The 21,184-nt window shown below is 54.1% G+C and overlaps 1 protein-coding gene across 2 annotated transcripts in view; it reads right to left on the reverse strand.

Annotated features, from left to right (window-relative positions):
• Positions 1-21,184, reverse strand: part of RRP12 (ribosomal RNA processing 12 homolog) — a 142,813-nt gene that overhangs the window by 112,818 nt on the left and 8,811 nt on the right. Inside the window, exons 10-34 of one of the 2 annotated variants that reach the window (XR_009448233.1) lie at positions 20,801-20,892; positions 19,057-19,168; positions 18,754-18,851; positions 17,670-17,784; positions 16,440-16,582; positions 16,086-16,207; positions 14,712-14,776; positions 14,458-14,620; positions 13,869-14,023; positions 13,539-13,606; positions 12,928-13,021; positions 11,844-12,002; positions 11,647-11,727; positions 11,324-11,429; positions 11,094-11,201; positions 10,516-10,673; positions 9,037-9,128; positions 8,682-8,846; positions 8,415-8,587; positions 8,059-8,193; positions 5,155-5,204; positions 3,115-3,187; positions 2,343-2,410; positions 1,987-2,069; positions 265-1,623 (exon numbers count right to left, since the gene is read on the reverse strand). Coding sequence is in view for 1 of the 2 variants with exons in the window: in XM_059660959.1 (XP_059516942.1) it covers positions 1,521-1,623; positions 1,987-2,069; positions 2,343-2,410; positions 3,115-3,187; positions 5,155-5,204; positions 8,059-8,193; positions 8,415-8,587; positions 8,682-8,846; positions 9,037-9,128; positions 10,516-10,673; positions 11,094-11,201; positions 11,324-11,429; positions 11,647-11,727; positions 11,844-12,002; positions 12,928-13,021; positions 13,539-13,606; positions 13,869-14,023; positions 14,458-14,620; positions 14,712-14,776; positions 16,086-16,207; positions 16,440-16,582; positions 17,670-17,784; positions 18,754-18,851; positions 19,057-19,168; positions 20,801-20,892 (2,781 nt within the window). In the remaining variant the exon portion in view is untranslated. The remainder of the gene's footprint in view (positions 1-264; positions 1,624-1,986; positions 2,070-2,342; positions 2,411-3,114; positions 3,188-5,154; positions 5,205-8,058; positions 8,194-8,414; positions 8,588-8,681; positions 8,847-9,036; positions 9,129-10,515; positions 10,674-11,093; positions 11,202-11,323; positions 11,430-11,646; positions 11,728-11,843; positions 12,003-12,927; positions 13,022-13,538; positions 13,607-13,868; positions 14,024-14,457; positions 14,621-14,711; positions 14,777-16,085; positions 16,208-16,439; positions 16,583-17,669; positions 17,785-18,753; positions 18,852-19,056; positions 19,169-20,800; positions 20,893-21,184) is intronic. The other variant, XM_059660959.1, reaches the window with a different exon arrangement.

Below are 21,184 nucleotides of genomic sequence, written 5' to 3' on the forward strand. Positions count from 1 at the left end.
TGGAAGTAGACTTCAAGTGTGAATTAAGTTCAGCACATCACTAACAACAACCTTTCTTGGTTACCTGCCCCTCCCACCTTTGAAAGAAAACAAAGCTCCTTAGAAAATACGCTATAATAAGCAAGTTGGCTTCAAACTTTTTAAAAAGACATCAATACTGGGCAATTAGCTCATACCTGCATCTACTTACATGAAGCCCCTACCACCTCTGGATATATTTCCTGAGAAAAATAATAAAGGCTGGATAGGCTTAATTTGACCCACCTTGTACCCAGAAGTGTAACGATGGGGGTCACGGTTGGACCACCTTTGCAAATCTCTAACACCACTTCTTTTGACGACCTTTCTTTTCTTGCTGCTGTCCCATTCCGGACTGTGAACAAGGCATGTGCACAGCGCCACCTCTGGGCGAAGTGTAGTTCCTTCATGCTTCCTAGCCCAAAATCAGCAGGAGGAAACGTCCTAATTTGGGGTCAAGACTTGAGTGCCCACAGAGGATGAGTGGGAAAGTGCACAGGGCCTCCTGGGAACTTCATCAGAGCCAAGGGCATAAAACGGGATGGAAGTGATTAAGTAATGTTTGCATATGTGTTTGGTCTCATCTCAAACAGAAAGGTTCTGAGATGAAGAAAGCTGTCAATCAAATGCCAGGGGCTAAAGCATAAACCCTCATATTTGGGGGTGGCGGTAGCCCTGGGGTCTTTGCTTCTTGATGCCTGCTGGGAACCCACACACAAGGAGAACCCTGATGGACAAGGGACCTGAGGAGCGAGGAGGGTCTGCATCTTCTCTGCTCCAGACCAACAATCCTGGGCAGCAGGATTCACTCTGCTGTGTACCACAACCTGACCCACTGGTCTGGAAAAAAGAGGAGGTGCGGATCAGACAGGTGGGTAATCAGGCTGTGCTTGGCAGACGGAGGGCCTTGGAAACACTGCTGAATCCGTGAACAAAGTGGCTGGGAGAAACGAGCTCAGAGGCAGCCACGCTGTAGTTCCCTTTCTAGTCTGAGTGTGGTGCTCAACCAGGTGGGTGTCCCTGAGCTATCACCCTATGCCCCGGACTGGATGCCAGGATTGAGAGGAAGGGGTCAAGACATTGTTGCCAATGACCAGACACTGTTCTTGTCCCCGAAGGAGGCAGGTGATGAAACACAATGTTTGTAGGGACAATGCGTGGCGATGCAGGTTTATTCTATGTCGGTCACAGCAAACCTCACACACCTGGACGACAGCCGGGCTGAGAGTGCCCTGTGGCGTGAGCAGCTGGAGCGAATGGAAGATCGTCCGCTCTGCTGCACAGGCCGCTCCGGGCAGAAGGCACCAGCGCCTCGCTGGCCTATGCACAGGCACTGAGGCACGTCCCCACCTCCAGGTCCCAAGGACATCTCTAAAAGGCGATTCCCGTTTGGAATTCCCCAAATCCTGTGCCTCTGGGAACCAAGCCCTGATTCCTACAGTTCATTCTGAGTCCTGGCGGTGCCACAGCCTGGGCCGCAGAGCAGCCCTGGGGCCTGGGGTTCAGGGCCGACGAGCCTTTCTGCGGAGCTTGTGTCCCACCTGAGATCCCCGCTGGGCAGCTTTCACCAGGCCTTTGAACTGTCCCTGCAGCTTCACCTTCTTCCTGCAGGGACAGGAACAGAAGGGTCACATCTCACTGAGAACAGGGGGCCCTCCTTCCCATAATGTCAAAAGATGGCTCCCCCACCAGCAGGAACAGAGTGGCGGGAGTGCTGCTGGAAGTGGCAGGCCATGGTCTGGGCAGGCCATGAGCTACCCATCATGTTCAAAGGGGCAGTTCAAGTGAACAATACATGTAGGCACCAACCACATGAAGATGCATGTGAAAAAGTAAAAATAAAACACTGGGAGAGACTTGAGCAATTGAGCTGAGAGCTTAATGAGAATAAGGCCCCCAGAGCCCAGCTTCAGCCCCCGCCCCCCTCACCCTCTCCCCGCCCCCCAACCCCCCCGCACAGCATCGTACCTGCGGTTGAGCTTGGTTCTGTTGAGGGGGATGTAAGCATAGGGATCGAGCCGACCTTTCTTCTTCACGTCACCCTTTGCTTTCTGCTCACCCAGAGAAACAACGTCAGCTAGGAGTGCGGGGTTCCCCTTCTTCCCCCTCCCGATTTACCTAACCCTGCGTCCTCCCTGCCCTTCATTCCGTGCCTTAGGTGGCGCCAAAGACTTTTCATGGCTCTGGAAGCCAACCCAAGGTCTGGGCTTGAGATGCTAACAAGACCTCCGTGTGGCCCTCCGTCTGGCTCCACAGGTGCCGCTCCAGGACAGCACAGCTGCCCGCCCTTCCCCAGACGCTCTGCCCCCACCAACAGCTCTTACCTTGGCCTTGTATTCGGCCCCGGGGGTAGCCTTCTTGCCCACAGGGCGATGGATGCCAGAGCCTCCAGCTAGAGGGGGAACAGAGGTCAGACTAAGCCAGGGCAGCCTCCTCCGAGTGGTAATGAACACCTCTTCGGAGAACTGTCGGGGAGACGGGTCACGGCCGGGAACCTGGCTCTGTCCCCCCAACAACCAAGGACAAATAAATACCTTTCTCGAGAAGGACTGTCCACTGACTTGATAGACCACGGGGCTCCTCAGACTGACTCGAACCCAGGGAACATATATTCTCCACTAACATAAAATACCCCCACTCTCCAAAGCTAATCTGCTCCATTTGTTCTAGGAGAAAGGACACCGGCTTAGAAGTCAGACAGACCCAGGTTCAACTCCAAGCTCGAACCTCAGGCAAGTCTCTTAACTTTCTGGAGCCTCTTAACTTCATCTGTAAAATGAGGCACTACAGGCCTTCTCTCACACCAACAGCATGAGACAGAATGGCAACTCTTAGTCCATCGTACAGACGTGAAAGCTATGCTTAAAGGAACCCATATACTTCCAAGATCAGTGTCATTTCCAGCCTACACTGAAACACAGTTGTGGATGAAATCCTGCAATGCTAACTTGGGAGGATTGCCCAAGTATCAGCCAATCTTTGCTGGTGGCAACTGAGTGCAACCTGGCCGCACAGCCTCATGGCTCTGCCTGCAATAAACCCTGCCGAATACCCGTGACAGAGAACAGAGTTTCAGAAAAAGAGTGGAAGCCTCACCTTGATACTGAGGAGGCATCTCTAGCTCCTCATCATCAGCCTCTTTCTGACGCTTGAGCTTCTGGTGTTTTTTCTACAAAGGGGTAAGCGAAGTTCATGAACAAGGGGATGTGGTCATCCTCGCTAGTGGTAACAGTAAAAGCAATCATAACCTGCATTAGCAAGAAAGGCCTCTGCCAAGCACTTGATCCCTTACTTACAGATGAGGACACTAAGGCTCAGAGAGGGCAAGTACCTGTCTAAGATCACACAGCTAGGCAGGACAGAAGCACGGTTCCAGCTCAGGGCCTCACTGCTGAGCCTGAGCTTGTCTTGGCTTCTCCACTGCTCTGCCCTCCACATTGAAGTTCCCCCACAGGGCCCCTCTGGGTACTGTGACCTCAGCTTAGCCCCAGTCTTCCTAGCAGGTAAATGGGGTCCTCAGCCTCTTTGGAGAGAACAGCTTTACCAGTCCTTAGCCTCACACGAACTTCACTCCTCTCCCCAGGAGTCACTCACTCACTGATCCCCTACTAAGTGCCAGGCCCTGGGGACGCAGGGCACAGGACCAACTTCTCGTGGTCCAGGGAGTCTTAGCAGGTGGGAAACCCCTGCTCATACCAGTTATCACTGTCCCTCAACAATGCTGCCATCCCAGGAGCTGTGAGCATGGAGCAACAGGACAGCTCAGTTCACCCAATTATATCCAACAGGAAGTGACTCAGCACTAACTACATGCCAGCACCAGATTAGGTGCTCCAAGGGGAGAGGTGGGCCTGACAGCAGCCCAGCACAGCCCAGCAGGAGGTCTGAGCCTAGAAAATGACAACGAGGCCAGGCAGAGGAATGTTGTGCAGGAGACCTCAGATCAGCGGGCTAGCAGCCATGCTGTGGTCTGGGCCACCATGCCCGGGAAGCCTCTTCAAACTACAGATTCCTGGGGCTCAAGCTCCCCAGGGGGTCCCCAGGCAGGAGGGCTTCAGGCCCCTCCTCTGAGGAGCACTCACTGGCTTAAGGGCCAGGCAGAGTGGAAGGTGTGCCAGGTAAAGGGAACAGGCTGCAGCACACACAGGGTGTGTCTGGCAACGTGGGCACAGTAGGGTGGACTCCTAGAGGAGAAACGGAAACTGGCTGGAAATGGGACTCTAGCTGCATCAGAGGGTGACAGCTCAGCTTGTTCTTGGTTCAGCTGGCACCTGGCCACAGCTATGCCACTGGCAGCTGCGGCTGTCACTTGTCCCCCAGCATTTTACTGATGTCGTAACTGCAGACAGAGGAGTGGGGTTTAGCAACTGCCATTCGATAAAGCCCCTGGATCTCGATGGCAGGTGATGACTTGCCATGAGCCAACTGTGGAGTGCGGCCACCCAGGTCCTTCTCGGTGCCTTGAGACAAGGAGCCCAGTCCTGCGCTGAACCGTGGGCCCCCCAGAGGGTGTGGTCAGTTCCCGCTCTCCAGGCTGTGGAAGGACTGCAAAGCCACGTGTGACCATGCACTGCAGCAACCAGGGAGGCTTTGGCCAGTCAAGATTTCCAGGAAAAATGCAATAATAGTAAGAACAGTCACCACTTATTTAGCATCACTTAGTGCCACGCACTTTACATATAAGCCAGGACTTAGGTTCAGGCTGTGACCTTGGGCAGGGTACTTATCTTCTGTGAGCCCCTCTGGAAATGGGGGTGATAAATAGTGATTGTGGGGCTCTCAGCATCCCTCAATGGTGGGTGCCCCCACCGCATGCGGGAGCTGCCCCCTGGAGCATGCAGGCCAGCGGATGTTCTTGCAGCCTATACAGCACCCCTCACATGGAGACGGGGTTCTCTCTTTCTTCCTCCAGCTGAACAACCCAGCCCACAATGAAGGAAGCCCCCCACCCCCAAACCCCACAGAATGGTCAACCGTGACACTGCTGTGGAAGACGCACACCACACCCAGGCACAGCCCGCTGCGCACATCCCTGGGGCTCCATTGAGCAGCAGGAAGCACAGGTGAGACCGCAAGAAGCTGCCAGGCCAAGGCTTAGGTCTGAGGGCCCGCCCTCCGTCCGCAGGAATTACTCACACTCCTGACGCCCACATCTTCCATCAGGTCAGCCATCTCTTCATCCTCCCCTGGAGCCGAAAGAAGAGAAGCCTGTGAGCTCAGGAGGCCCCGCTTTCCCCGAGCCCCCCCACATTTCATCTTGCCTTCTCTTGGCTCAACAGGCTGGGGGAACTGCCGACTACCTCCCAGGAACCCTGTGTCCTGTGGGAGCCGAGACTCCTGAACACGGACCCTTTCTCCTTCCCATCCTAGGTCCCAGGGACAACAGTCCCAGGGACAACAGCCCTTTAAGGAAGTGGTGACCCCACTTCTGAGGTAAATACAGTTTTCTCTGCAACTCTAAGGTAAACCCAGGTCTTCTAGGGAGCCCCCCTACTTCACTTTGCTGGGAGGACTGCTTTATTCTCCTACCTGAGAACTTAAAACCCAATTAAAAAATGGGCGAAAGGGCTCCAGCCGGTTTGGCTCAGTGGATAGAGCATCGGCCTGTGGACTGAAAGGTCCCGGGTTCAATTCTGGTCAAGGGCACATGCCCAGGTTGTGGGCTAGATTCCCCGGTGGGGGGCATGCAGGAGGCAGCCGATCAATGATTCTCTCTCATCATGGATGTTTCTCTCTCTCTCCCCCTCTCCCTTCCTCTCTGAAATCAATAAAAAAAAAAATATATATATATATATTTTAAAAAGGGCAAAAGGACTTCAGTAGACATTTTCCCAAAAAGACATATAAAAGCACGGCAAACATAATAAGATGCTACACATCATTAATCATTAAGGAAATGCAAATCAAAACCACCATGAGATACTGCTTTACCACCATTAGGATGACTACTATAAAAATAAACAAACAAAAACAGGAAATAACAAGTGTTGACAAGGATGTGGAGAAATTGAAACCCTGGCGTCCTGATGGTGGGAATGTAAAAAGGTGCAGCTACTGTGGAAAACAGTGTGGCTCTGGCAGTTCCTCAAAAAATTAAACACAGAATCAGAATGTGATTCGGCAATTTCACCTCTGGGTATATACTCAAAAGAACGGAAAGTAGGAACTTGAAGAGATATTTGTACACAGCAGCATTATTCACAATAGTCAAAAAGTAGAAGCAACCCACCCAAGTGTCCAACAGATGAATGGATAAACAAAATGTGGTGTATACACACAAGAGAATAAGGCCAGCCTTAAGAAGGAAGGAAATTCTGACATATGCTACAACATGGATGAACCTTGAGGACATTATGCTAAGTGAAATAAGCCAGCCAGAAAAAGACAAATGCTGAATGATTACACTTAATGAGGTACTTAGATTCATACTCAAATTCATAGATAGAATGGTGGTTGTCAGGGGATGAGGGGAGGGGGAAATGGGGAGTTAGTGTTTAATGCATAGAGTTTCAGTTTTGCCAGATTAAAAAAGTCCTGGAGGTGAGTTGTACATCAATGTGAATATACTTAACACTACTGAACTATACTGACTTGTGTGCTTAAAAATGGTTAAGAAGGTAAATTTTATGTTATGTATATATCTTACCATGATTTAAAAAAGCTATCAAATAGCCGAAACCGGTTTGGCTCAGTGGATTGAGCATCGGCCTGCGGACCGAGGGGTCCTGGGTTCGATTCCGGTCAAGGGCATGTACCTGGGTTGCTGGCACATCCCCGGTGGGAGATGTGCAGGAGGCAGCTGATCGATGTTTCTCTCTCATCGATGTTTCTGACTCTCTATCTCTCTCCCTTCCTCTCTGTAGAAAATCAATAAAATATATTAAAAAAAAAAAAAAAGCTATCAAATAAACACTTCATACCAAAAAATAAAAAAGCTATCAGTAATATTTTTTTTAAAAGTATGAAATTAACCAGATGGAGGGAAGACAAACTCAAATAAAGTCAATCAACAATCCAATGCCGCCACGAGAGAGCATGTGACCAAGTGTTGAAGACTGGGCAGGAGGGCAGAAGGGCTGGGGAAAGGCCTTAAAGAAGGACTGAGCGGGACCTTAAAGGGCGGAGGGTGTGTGAAGGCAGGAGAGGGGAGGGGCATTTCCAGCATCGGGATCGTGCACAAGCAGGGGAAAGAGATGGGAATTACCAAGACTGAGAGACCAGATCAGGAAATAGTGTCGTCACATTTATCCCTTGCACGTACATGTGCTATTCAGGTTGCCCATTTTGTCGTCGCAACAGCCCTCTGAAGCAGGTACTGGCATTATGCCCATTTTGGCACAGAGAAGTTAAATAAAGTCCAGTCACACAGCTGGTAAGCTAAGGGTAGGGGCAGCGGGAGAACACTGGTTAAAAGGATGCCGTGAGTCACGTGCCCAAGGATCATGGAAGTGTGAACCAAAAAAAAAAGAGGAAGACAGATCTATTTTAGAAGATCTAAGCTTTTGTGATCTAATGGATGATATGTGCACAGAGGGATCAGGAAAGACGCACAGTACTTGGAGATGTTACACCCGAGGGGCTCCTGGACAACAGGAGACAATGGATTCAGGCACGTGAGGTCTGAGTGTGGCTCTTTCTACCTCTCAGTGAGATTCTGGGCCTCAGCCAAGTTTATATTTTATACTTTTGAAATAAAAAAAAAAGGAGGAAGAGAAGGAAAGAAACAGAACAGAGTAGACGAGAGACCAAGAGAGGGTACCGCACATGGTAAGGGGAAGTACTGTGTTTTGAAAGTTTTGTGTGACTTATAGAATTGTATAAATGGCTGCATTACAACACAGAAAGATTTCTTAATTTGGTCAAAAAAGTTTGAGAAACTCAATGAGTTTGAGAAAGTTGCCTCAGATACAAGCTGTTACCTTTGCTCCTACGACAAATGGTCTGAATGAACAAATTAATGAATAAATGAATGAACAACCGTGCACAGCCCTGGCCCAGGCCAGAAGCAGCTGCATTCCCAGACTGGGCAGGCGGCCCCACCTTTAGAGCCTTCCTCTTCCTCCATCTTGGTGGTGGCAGCATCCTCCTCTTCCTCCCGGATGATCAGCCGGCCATCGGCGCTCACTTTGAAGCCATGGTCCTTCTTCTTGCCCCGGCCAGTCCCAGGCTGTGTGGCTGGCATGGCAGAGTTCGGCAGTGAGGAAGTGGAAGACCTAACCCTCTCACACCCTCATTATAACCAGTGAGACCAGGTCTGTGCCGCAGATGGGTGCCCACAGCACAACAGTGTGCATGTGTCAGGGTGAGGGGTTCCCACTGGCCTCTATGCAAGTCACCCCCACCCTGAACAGGTAAGCCTGCTTTCTGAGCTCAGGGGCCAGCTGATTCTTGCTTACCTAGGACTCGCTGGGCCACCTTGGGGTCGAGGAAGTTGAGGGGCTCATCCCCTCCACCCTCCTTCAGCCACGCCTGGCTCCTCTGCCGGCTCAGCCTCCGCTGCTCCTTGCCCCGGCTCCTTTCTTCCTCCTCACTGTCCTCGTCCTCGGAGTCGGCCAAAATCTCCTCAATGCTAAAGCCAGGGAAAGGCAGGGCCAGCTGGGCACTGCCTGGGCAGGCCCCGGGTTGGGGGGGACCAGGCTGCCGGGACACCACCATGTTCTCACCTGTCACCCTTGCCCTGGGCAGGCTCCTCCTCCTCCTCCTCTTCCTCTTCTTCCTCAGCAGCCTGGCTCAGAGCACGGTGCCTCTTGGCCCGCGCCTCAGCTTTCCGGATGTTGACCAGGACTTTGTGGTACTCCTCGGGCAGCAGCCCCTTCACCAGCTCAAACCTGAGGGGGCAGCGAAGGGCAGGTGAGGTGCACTGGCCAGAGTGTGCCACCCAGAAGCAGCAGGTGTGCAGCCAGAGCCCTTCCAATGACAGGGAAGAGACTGGTCCCCCAGCCCGGCCCCTTTTCTGCAAGGTCCCTGGTGGGAGGAAAACCCCTCAACTCCTCCCGCAACGCCCCACTGTGCACAGACCCAAACTTGCGGATGAACTTGGTGAACAGGTTGCGAAGCTTCATGCGGAAGTGCCGCCGCATGTCATCGGACAGTTTCCCGATGGCCTCCATCTGCAGGGCAGGGCACCAGGGTTTCAGGGGGAGGGCGCCTCCCACCCTGCCTGTCCCCACCCCGCTGTCCAGACTAGGGAAGAGGACCAGGGCTGGCTAAGAGGTGTGGGCAAGAGTGGCCCTGTTCCTGGCTCAGCCCTTGCTCCAAAGAGGCTCCAGTCTGGGCAGACCCCACCTCCCCCCTAAATCGCCTTCATATTCCCGACCACCCTGCCAAGATTACAGCTTGAGAGTCTTCTGAACAGTGGTCAGCACCTGACATGCATCATCGCATGGAATCCTTAGAACCCAGTGAGGCAGATATTATCATCATCCCCAATTTACAGACGAGGAAACTGGGGCACAGGGAGTCATGTGGCTGTTAAGTGGCCACAGAGGAAGGAGTCAGCCCAGATCTAATTCCATGGCTCGTACTTTGCCCCCAACACCACCAGGTTTCTCTTGGTTCCATATGTCCCTTCATATCCTCGAGCTCATGTCTGGCTGGTCTGCTCTTAAGCCTTCACATGGGCTGGTTTGGGAAACGTGTGGGTGGCAAATAATATCCAGTGTCTCTCAATGGGCTGGGGGATAGAGCCCCATCGATCCTCTGAAGGGCTTTATCCATTCTAATAACTGCAGAACAGATAACTGCCCGCTGTGGCTGTTCTCCCATCATTGGTCTCCGGTTAGGCTTTGGACAGCGGAGGCAGGCTATCCTGACTCTCATCTGCCCCTTCTCGCCTTGACCCAAGGTCAGATATGAAGACAAGAAAGATCCCCCTGGAGGTCTGATGCAACTCAACCAGCTGGAGAGGGAAACTGAGGCAGTGGGAATAGCAGAAAGAGGATCTGACAGTCCCAGCCTGCAACATGCCTTATGAGCGGCCAGAAGGGGCTAGAGGGCCCAATACCAGAAGGCTCTTCAGGCCCTTCTACAGCCCAGCAGGGGTGTCTAGAGGAGCCTCAAACACGAAGACCAAAATGCAAGAGGCAAAAAAAAGGAGATGAGGGCCCTGCTGGGGGAGCCCAGAGTCTCAGTCCTGAGCTCCGGGTTCTGTTCCCAGGGCTGTCTCACCAGCAGTGTGACCTGGGGCTGTCTCTGAGCTCAGTATCCCCGTCTGTAAAATGAGGGATGGCCCTGCCCACTGACCTATGCCCTGTAGAGCCCCTGCTTCTGTGGAGGGGCCAAAGAGGTGGGGGTGACAAGCAGCAGCCTGGGTGCTGTGCCCCTTCCTCCACCAGGCTGCCATTCCCCAACCGGTCCCTTCCAGGGCTCGGCATGACCTGTTGCACAAGACTGCGGTAGCTAAAAGAACGCTTGAAACTTGCTGGCCTTGAGGCTCCCTGGTCCCATGACGACAGCCCGGCCACGTCGCCACCCACAGAGGGGAAAGGGGGCACTTACCACAAGCTGCACGTGCTTGGCCAGGTGTGCCACGTCCATGACCACCACGGCCACCTTGATGAAGCCCAGCGCCGATTTGACCACGTCACGGGTGCGGGAGGCCAGGAGCAGACACACGTTCTCCAGCAGCTGCTCCACCGTGCTGGTCCCCATCAGGCCTGGGGGGCCAGAGGGCCACTGTCAGAGACACCCAGACCCAGACCCTGCCCGGTCACAAGAGCGAGAGCCAGCACTGAGGGACTTCCGTGTGCCTGGCTCGGTTCTGGTCACCCTCCAAGGAGTGTCTCCTGTGGTCCTTCAGCCCCCACAGGAGTAGGGGCTGCTTTCCTCCTCCATTTTGGAGCGGAGAGTCAGGCCCCAGGATTGTAGAACCAGGACTAAAATCGGAGCCCCCTGCTCCCATCCACTCTGAGAATGGGATGAGAGGCAGCAGAGGAGATGGGAGGCGGCCGGGCTTGGCTCTAGCTTTTCTTCCACCCTCCCTTGACCGTTCCCCTACCTGGTAGCCACCCTATCCTGACCTCCTGGGTATTTTCCCACTCTGAGGGCTTGCCAGGCCTTCAGGAAATAGCATGTACCTTTAAACTCAAAAAGGAGGTGGGTCAGGGCCAGGATGCTGCAGCTGACCATGGTGACAGCGCCCACGAGGCCGGGGTAGATCAGGACGAGGTAGCGCTGCAGGGCCTCTGGGAGGGCGGAAAGCAGGACAAGTTGCACCAGGGCAGAGCCCAGCGCTCATGCTGCATCTCAGGCCCACCGGGTCTGGGAGCAGAGCGTCCACCCCAGCCCTGAGTCACCAAGGCCTCACCTTCCTGGCTCGGGCCAAACCGAAGGAAAGCGTGGCCCATCTCCACCAGCAGGGCGAAAGCGTTCTTCCGCGCGCCCACCGACACCTCCTTGGTACACAGGATCACCTGCCCAGACAGCCCCGTAAGCGCGCTCTCGCGAGCTGGACACCCTGAGGCTGGTGGCCTGAAGCCGAGTGAGCAGGTAGAGGCACCCACACTCCCAGACAGTGAGTCGAGCCCACACCCACCCCCAATACTACCCTCCCCTGATCCTGACAGGCCTTTCGGAGCCACACTCCAAGGAACCCCCAAAACCCACATACACCCCCTCCTACGCACTCACCTCCGGGACAAGGGCAGTAATGAACTCCTCATGCTCGGCTGTGAGCTTCTTCACGATATGTATGAGGCACTTCAAACGGGGCTGCAGGGCAGAGGGACAATGGTCAGGCCCCCCCTCAATGCCACCCCAGCCCGACATGGTCCTCTCCTGGTGTCCCGTCCCCCCTCGGGCACAGCGGGGCTGCCCTGAATCCTCACCCTCTTGGCAGGAGAGGAAGTGGTCCGCAGCGAGTCCAGCAGGGTCTTCTTCAGGTCATCCAGGTGGCTCTGCACGAAGCGGGCCCCGGGGCCCTGGGGGCCGGCACACACCTCCTCCAGCACGCGGTAGGCCTTCTTCTGCACCCCATGGGCCTTGCTCTGGGAGGACACAGATGGATGAAGAGGGGACTGGAGGTCCACCACCCGTGTGATGACAGTCACAGAGCCGTCACCATTAACAGGCCAGCACTGGAGGGGATTCAGAGAAGCTGGCCCTGCCCTCTGGAGCTCATGAGGTCCGACAAGAGGGCCAGCAGAGTATAGACGGCAGGAGGCTACCTCCGCGCCAGGCAGAGATGCTGTGGGAAAGAAGCCAGCCCAGCCTTCCAATCCACTCCACTGACCCCCTCAGTGATGTTCGCGCCAGCAGCATGGACTTGCAGTGCCAGGAACGCACCAGCCTGCCAGGCCTGCTCATCTTTCTGCTGTCTCTCCTTTGCCTGACCCCTTACGGTTCCCAGGGCACTCTGTCCTGCCTGGACTTCTGGGTCTGCCTGCATGTTCCACCCAGAGCACTTCTCAGTGTTGGCTAACTGCCTGTTAACTGTCGCAGTGGCAACGGCTTTCAGGAGGTCACTGCGGGCCTGAGTTCTGCCTGGTGGCTTGCCACAGCATGTCAGGCAGAGGACCTAGCATGTGCAAAGGCACAGAGGGGTCCCTTATATCTGCAACTTAAACAGTTTAATGAGGCCAAGTGGTGGTGGGATGAGGACGGACAAGGGGAGATGAGAGTGATTAGAATGAAGATCAGGCTGGGTTGAGATGGCCCAGTGAGCGATCCAGGCAAAGGAGTATGGCCGTGTTTCTACCAGACACCTCAGCAGGTGAGGTCTGAGCACGGCTGTGCGTTTTAGTCACTTTGGCATCTATGTGACAGATGGACTAGACAGGGTACAAAGGACAGTCACACCACAAGAAAGCAGATGATCATGGGCAGCAGCAAGAGATGAAGAAAAGAAGACAGGCCCCCCCCTCCCCCCCTTTCCAAGGAGCCCACTCCTCCCCAAGTGAGCCCCAGGCTCACCTCCAGGTAGGGCCGGATGGTGGAGTACAGCTTGCTGATGGCAGCTTCATCAGCGTGGGGAGCCAAGGCCACAACCAGGTCCAGGACAGACAATCTGCTCAGGGCAGGAGACCAAGGAGGGGCTTAGCGAGGGCTGGAGAAGGGCACAGACTAACACTGTCTACACCCACGGGGTGAGGGGCAGGTGGGAGAAGTCAGGATGAGGACCAGGCGCTTGAAGCAGCCCATGAATGATAATCATGGCTTGCATCTAATGGAGTATTCACCAGGTACCAGGCACTACTGCAGTGTTAACCCCTCCAATTCTCACAGCAACCCTGCTGCAGGTACCATTAGCTTCTCCATTGTAGATCAGGGCAAAAAGGCAAAGAATGGGTAATGTGTCCAAGTCACACAGCCCGTAAGTGGTGGAGCTGGGATCTGAACCCAGACAGTGAGTTTCCAGGGTCCCCCTCCTTCCCTAGCGGGCAATACTGCCGTTCCAGAAAGAAGTCACTCAAGCCTTGCAGTGGAACTGAGACATTCAAGATCTCAAGCCTTTCCTAAGTTAGCCCAGAGAATCCACACCCTCCAGCTCCCTGGGCCACCCCAGCTCAAGTGGGGGATTTTACCTGGTGAAGTCCGAGCTAGCAGGGTCCAGCACCTTCTCACTGGCTTTTTCCAGGAAACCATTCACCAACTGGCAGCCCCCAGGATGAAAGGAGGAAGGTGTTTAACAGAGAAATACAGAGCAGCAGCAGGTCACAGAACTAGACCTCCTTGCCCTCTCGTTTAGAAGCCTCAAGCCCATGCCTGGCCCCACCATCATCGCTGGGATCTGGTCTCCTGTTCTCCAGGTGGCACAGGTCCAAGTGAGCCCTGCCGGGTAGGGCCTTGGGCTTTCCAATGCTCCTGACCCAACACTCCCCTCCTGGGAGCACTCTCCCTGGCCGTCAGCTCACCTGAGGGTCAGTAATAGTAAGGTAAGTTTTGATGGTTTCCAGCACGGCCCGGCGAGGAGCTGGTGTGTCCCCGGCTGCAACAGGCTGCCCATACAAGTTGAAGAGGATTGGCAGAAAGTTCTTGGCAAAACGGCTTACTTCGGCACGGTCAGCCTCTGGCAGGAGGACCAAAGTTTGCATAAAAGGGGCGGGAGCTGACCTCACAGGCTGTAGCCCAGAGGCATCCTTTAGGAGGACCCGTGGCAGGACCATGGATGTGGGGCTTCTATGAGACAGAGGAGGCTGAGACCAGAGCAAAGAGAACAAGGTGCCACCATGGTCTATGCTTCTCCACGGCTCCTGTCCTGGGGGCCAGTGAAACCCTTCAGCACTGACTGGGTAACTCCCCAGGTGCCGGCACATTGGGAATAAAGAGAGAAAAGGGGTGGTTTTTTGCATCCTTGGATCCCCAGCCGAAGCTCCAGGTCCTTGCAAAGGATGAACCATGGCTCAGGCACTGAGCCACAGCAAGCCAGGAGATGGGGGTCAGGGGGCTTGTGCCATCACAGCCATCCTCCCACCAGCCTCGGACCCCAGAGCCCACACGCACCTGCCTCACAGCCCTTGGTGATGAGAGTGCGCAGGGCCTGGCACACCGTGACCCTCAGGTCTGGACGCTCGCTGATCGCTGTGCCCAGTGTCCGTGCCAGCCCTTTAAAGGAGGCGGCTACATCTGTGGGCCTCGTGCAGAACCCGGGCAGGAGGGTCCAGATCTGAGGAGGGAGGGGATGGTAAACGAGAATGACGTTCAGCAACCCACGCCCCTGCACTACCCAACCCACACCCCCCCAACGGACCCTTTACCTGCCACTGCAGCGTGTCATAGATCTTGGACTCCACCATGCGGTCCACCTGGGCCAGGTCCGTTGCTGGAGTGTAACAAAGCACACAGTGTGACCCTGGGCACCCTCCTACCCTTCAGGCCCCATTTTCATGAAAACCAAAAGCCCAGCGATGAGGTCAATATCAGTGATTCCTTCCTCCCCACAGAATGAAACTGTTCCTTCTAAATATCTAAGACCTTGTCCTCACCGGTTTGGCTTAGTGGATAGAGCATCGGCCTGCGGACTGAAGGGTCCCAGGTTTGATTCCGGTCAAGGGCACATGCTTGGATTGCAGGCTCCATCCCCAGTAGGGAGTGTGCAGGAGGCAGCCAATCAATGATTCTCTCTCATCACTGATGTTTCTATCTCTCCTTCACCTTTCCTCTCTAAAATCAATAAAAAATAACCTCTGTATTGCACCGCGTGCCCACCATCCAAAGTCAAATCTTCTCCTGTCACCATATTTTGGTCTTTTCTTTAAACAGACATACACCTTCAAAAACATAAGCAAGATGTACTATACATGTATTGTTCTAAAACCTTGGCCGAAACCGGTTTGGCTCAGTGGATAGAGCGTCGGCCTGCGGACTGAAGGGTCCCAGGTTCGATTCCGGTCAAGGGCATGTACCTGGGTTGCGGGCATATCCCCAGTAGGGGATGTGCAGGAGGCAGCTGATCGATGTTTCTCTCTCATCGATGTTTCTAGCTCTCTATCTCTCTCCCTTCCTCTCTGTAAAAAATCAGTAAAATATATTTAAAAAAAATAAAATAAAATAAATAAAACCTTGTTTTACTTGGTAATTTCTGTGTGACAAGCTGTGTAATGGGCACTTACATGATTATTTCACTTAATCTTCACGTCACAATTATCATTCTCATTTACAGACGAGGAGCAGACCCAAAGGAATTAACATACTTGCCCAAAGTCAACCAACTGCGTGGCTGAGCAAGATCTGAATCTGATCTGTTCAACTCACCATCTGCACGCCCATGTCTCTTTCTTTGTAATGACCATATTGTGTCCCACTGTGGGCGTTACCACAACTAACTTCACTGGAACCCCACTGACAGACATGGAGGCTGTGTTAGGGTTTTTGCTAGAACATCCCTGCATACGTAGAAGCCGCTGTGTGCTTGTGTAATTAATTGCTCCATTAGTGGGAGAGCAGGCTCCTACAAGGGGGGAAGGCCAGGCCATGCCTTCGAGCAGAGGGGAGGGACAGCCCACTGAATTAGGCCCACAAGCACTGGCGGGTCACCTGTTTGGCAGAGGGAGGCCGAGGGCTGGGGTGCTGGGTCAGGAGCCCTTCCCGACCCCTTCGGCTGAGCTCCTGGACTGCGGTGGGCCCCATACCTTTGCTCTTCAGGGTGGTAGCCAGGGGCAAGAAGTAGGTGGTGAAGAAACCAAGTCGCGTTTCCCGGACATGGTCCCGGATGACGGGCAGCAGCCAGCTCCGTGGGAAATCCAGAGTCTCTCTGAGAGGAGGCAGGAGAGGCCCAGTGAGGAAGGGGTGACAGCCTGGAGGGCAGCACCCCAACATTGCGCCCCCTGCTGAGCTGGAGAGCATGTAGCCTGCTCTGGCCTCTCTTGCTGACCCCCACATGGCACATGAAGACTTCACCCGAAGGAGTGGACACCCTCCTGGGGGAGAGCAAGTCGTCTGACCCTTTTAGGGCTCGTACAGAAGCCAACCAGGGTCACACTTACTCAGAACCATCAATTTCCAGCGGCACAGCCTGTAAAACCACCTCAGGCCCCATGCTGGCCACCGCAGCCCCCACTGCCTGGTCCAGAGCTGCTGTGTGAGGGAAGTGGGGGGAGAGGCGTAGGTCACACAGGGACTGGAGACACTGGAGCAAAGAGATGAAAGATTATACATCAAGATGTGCTCGCAGAGCAAGCACCACAGCTGAGTCTGAGCCAAAGTCTCTGAGATGATGAGGTCAGGAGCGTGAGCCCAGGTTAAGCTCTGGGTCAGAAGTCACAAACCAGGAACCAAATGTAACCCACTGATGCAGTCTGACCCCTCCCCAATGTTCCAGGATTAAAAAAAATTCTGTATTCTTTAATAACATGTAAAAGTCAGGAGATTTTACATACAAATGTAGATTTCCAGTTTATCTTGAAAAACAACAAGGTTTGGCAAAGGCGGACCTGTGTGCAGCAACTAGCAAATGAACAGGCACTGAGGGGTGGCTGCCCCTCGAGGAGAGCTGCACCCTCAGGTGCACCACAGCCCAGACCCCCTACGTCAAACATGTCATACTTGCGGCCGGCAGGCCACATGCCTCTTTTATTTAACATGCCGGCTGCGAGTTTGACATGCTTGCCCTAGGTCACCCCTCATGACCTCTCGGAGGAAGCCAGGTCTGCCCACCTCATCTATGAGAGCCCAGCCAGCCCCCGAGGAGCCTGCCGTCCCAGGAGAAGGGAGTGGGTCAGTGAGGAAGGTGCCACGAGGCCGGGGCTGCTCCACTTGCCGACAAGGTGCCTGCGGCCTGTCCTCAGGTCCCACCCTCTCCCAAAGCTGACCCCTGACCCTTAGCTGGTTTACTCTGGGCTGCATGTAGTCACCTTCCTGAGACCTAAGGCTGCTTAAAGCACTATACTCATTCATTACAGAAAATTCAAAGAATTAAATATTAAAAGGTAACAGGTGCGGGAAGAGAATCACTCTGGTTCCCTATTCAAAACAATCAACTCCAGCCAACACTAGTGAGCAGCAGTGTGTGTGTGTGTGTGTGTGGGGGGGGGGGGGGGGTCCTGCCCCTCTTCTTGTTCCTCCCATGATGGCCCAGTCACCTTCCTGGGGGCACAGTACTGGGCACCTGCTCTGGGCACTGTGGTGGTGGGCGGAGTTAAAGTGCGGAGGTAACAGAGACACAGGCCCCTTCTAGTGCCACTTCCTGCCCCGGCCCCAGCAGCCCCCCAACTTACCTTCTTCATCACAGGGTGGGCCTGCCTCCCACAGGCCTCGAAGAAGACACACAGCAGCTGCAACACGGAGCTCCAGGCCGCATGGAATTTGTACGTGAGGCCCTCCTCCACTGCCCTGCCAAGGGAGCAGGCAGTCAGGGCCATGGCCACGGCCCCCGAGCCCTGGCCAGGAAGTCAACAGCTATACCATGAGCTATAGACCGCCAGCTGGCCGCTAGGGCAGGGCCCCCGGAAAGGCCAAAGGGGAAACCTAGCATTTATGAAGTGCCCACACTGCTCCCTGTGCTAAGAGTTTAATTTCTGTAACCTTTGAGCTTAAAGAAAAACATGGGAGGCAGGTTATTTGTTCAATCTTCAGAAGGTGAAACTGAGGCTCCGAGAAACGAAATAACCTGTCAGGGTCACTCTGCTGGTGGCCAAACTGGGCCTCCAAAGCCCATGCTTTCCTGGCCTGCCCCAATGTGGATGGCAGGGTAAGACCAGGTGGTCTAGGCAGGATGCGGAAGCTGCACTAGGGAGCGCTGGCCCAGCCCCTTCCTGCATGTGCACACTTTGCTTGGCTCCATCTCCCAAAATCTAGCCCCTGGAGGTTTTAGGCAAGAATAGAACAGGGGTCAGTGTGGAGGAAAGAATGGGCTAGGGGTGGGGCAGCTCTATTCTTGCTTTTTATTCTAGTTGGGCGACCTCAGCTTGTCCTTCTGTAAAATGGGGTCAGTACCTATCTCCTAGAACCAGGACTACTAGTAGTTGCTATTTACTGAGACCTAACTGGGCGCCAGGTACTGTTCTGATCACTTTGCACATATTACCTCACCTAATCCTCTCCTGCATTAGCCCCCTTTAACGGATGATGACCTGGAGGTATCGAGAGGTGGAGGAGCTTGTCCCAGATGACTGGCCTGAGAGTCCACACTCATGAGCACCACACTGTGGTGCGTGGAACATGGCCAGGGCGCAAATCAACAGCAGCTGCTCTGGCACTGTGCACATGGCCAGAGTCAGTGACAAGCAGAGACCTTTCATTACAAGGAACTTTCCACAAGGTACACCCTATTCCTTCTTATCTCAGATACTATGCTCTCACCTGAACATCTTGGCGACACACTGGGCAGGGCCTGAGGCTGAGGAGGTCACAGAGCCGATGTCAGCCATGTGGGGAGCGACACAATCCTTCAGGATCTCCTGCAAAAAGAGGCCGAAGCTGTCCAAGCCCAAGGCAGCCCCCAGTGCCACTGGGCCCTCCTATGGGCCTGCTTCCTGAAGCATTTAGGAAGCCATCCCTCCCTGAGAACCTCCCCCCAGGACGCAGCTGGAGCCTGAGGCAACTGGCAGAACCCCTGTGCTCTCTGCTGCCCCCACTAAAGCTGGGGCTCAGGGGGCGCGGTACCTGGAGGCTCTGGGTGGCAGCTGTGACCACCTGTGAGTGCGGAGAGAGGAGGCAGGCCGTGGCGGTTCCAAAAAAGCGAGGGAGGTGACTCAGCCCGAGGTCGCACTGCAGCCTGTCAAGACAAAACACTTCCGTGGGGCTAGGCTGGCCCTGAGCCTGGGGGGCTGGGGGGCTCCGGTCCAATGATAGTCACTGGTGTGGGGAGCTCTACAGGGCCCTTCTTGTGGGCAATTTTAGAAAGTGCTGTCATTCAAGTAACAGCTACAGGTGGTAAAAAAATCCAAACAGGTGCTCGCAGTATGAAATAAATGTCTTCCTCACCAAACCTTTCTCCCAACTGACACTCAGATGCACTTCCCAGGGGAAAATCAAAGTTAAGTTTCCCCAGTACTCCTCCAGAAGTTTTTATACGTATATAATAATAACAATCACTAAATTTATGTAACATTTATCACATGCCAAGTACTGACATAACCTGCATTCATTCACTTCAAGCCTACAAAAGCCCCCGCAAACAAAACACAAAACAGGAAGCCTTGCAAACACTGAGATAAGCGTTATTACACTTAACATTTCCTAGACGAGGAAACTGAGGCACAGAAAAGTCAAGTACCTTGCCCAAGGCCACCCAGGTAGTGGAGGGCGGGTCAGGACCCATACCCTGGTAGTTTGGCTCCAGGGTGTGCAAATAATCACAGCATGCACGCTGCTCTGCACCTTGCTTTTTCTCAATGTACCTTGAAGGTCTTTCCACATCAGCATGCACACATCTACCTCAATTATCCCTGACGGCTGCCTCCTATTTCACGGTTTATATGTAACCAGTCCCCCCCTGGGGCACGGTTAGGCTGTCTCTAGGTTTTTTGCCATTAACCTTGATGCTACCACAAACATCCCGACACTGTGGAAGTCCTATTTTGCCATTTTCCAGCACCGCCAGGTGAAAGGTGAAGGGTCTGGTGCAGTAAGGACATGGGCCTGGCAGACCTGGCTATGCCCCTGAATAGCCTCAAGACCAGCTGCTCGCAGTGCTTCCGTTTCTGGTTTATGAAATGGGCTAAGGCCTTCTTCGTGGGGTGGTCGTGATCAATGCCGGGAAACAGAGTGCGGGGCAGGGTGGGGGGAGAACAGGCCAATGGAGCCCTTCAGTGGAGGGAGGACAGACACCCAGGTGGAGCCTCGGGGGCCTTAGAGACCCTCCTTCCAGGCAAAATGCAAGTCACCAATTGACACACCGAGTCCTCTCAGCCATACTTGTGAAAAGTGGAATTGTCAAGAGGCTACTGCCATTAAATGGTCAAGTTCAACTGTGAGTGTTATGACAGACCAAAGCAGAAACTGGGCTCACAGGACTATCCCAGAAGAGGGGACCATGAACTCAGGTGGGGAGTGGGAGAGAGCTGCAGAGTGGATGATACCCTCTGAGCAGGAAACCAACTGCACAGGATGCAGCCAGGGGTGACAAGATCAGATGGCATTTGGGCCCCACCAGAGAGAAGTACCCTTGACCCATCCCTGTGGCTAGCTGGCCAACACTTAGGCATCAGCCCCAGCTAACACAGGCTGTGCCACCCAGCCCCGTGCCTCATAAAATAGGAGGTGGCTGCTACACACTCAACATAGAACTGCCACCATCCCAAGGAAGCTGAACCCTCTCTAGCTTCCAGCTCATGTCTTTCCCATCCGCACCGCAGGGCAGGTAGCCTGGCTGGGGGCCCTGGGCCACGCCTCCACCTCACCTTACCTGACCAGGTTGATGTGAGCTTTCTCCATGACCTTAAGCCAGGCCAGCAGCGGCTGTAAGTCATTCTCACTGGGAACGTAGTCATACAAGGCCTAGAGACGAGACAGGAAATAAGCAGGTGTCTGAGCAAATGCGTTCAGCAGCAGCCCGGTGGCAAAGACCCCTTCCATCCTGAGGCCCCAGCGTGTCCCACTGACAGGCCTACACGTGCGGCCCCAGAATGCAGCGCCCCCTCGGCCTCCCAGATCCATGAACCCTTCTAGTTCTGCTTCTATAGAAGTTTCTAGGAGCAGTGGAGTGTAACTTGGGTCACAAAACCCACTGTGAACCTGACAAAAGCCACAGAGCCCTTCTCTGGAAAAATGAACATGAGCACACATTTTG

Source organism: Myotis daubentonii, chromosome 13 (assembly GCF_963259705.1).
Source record: "Myotis daubentonii chromosome 13, mMyoDau2.1, whole genome shotgun sequence".
In the NCBI taxonomy this organism is placed as follows: domain Eukaryota; kingdom Metazoa; phylum Chordata; class Mammalia; order Chiroptera; family Vespertilionidae; genus Myotis; species Myotis daubentonii.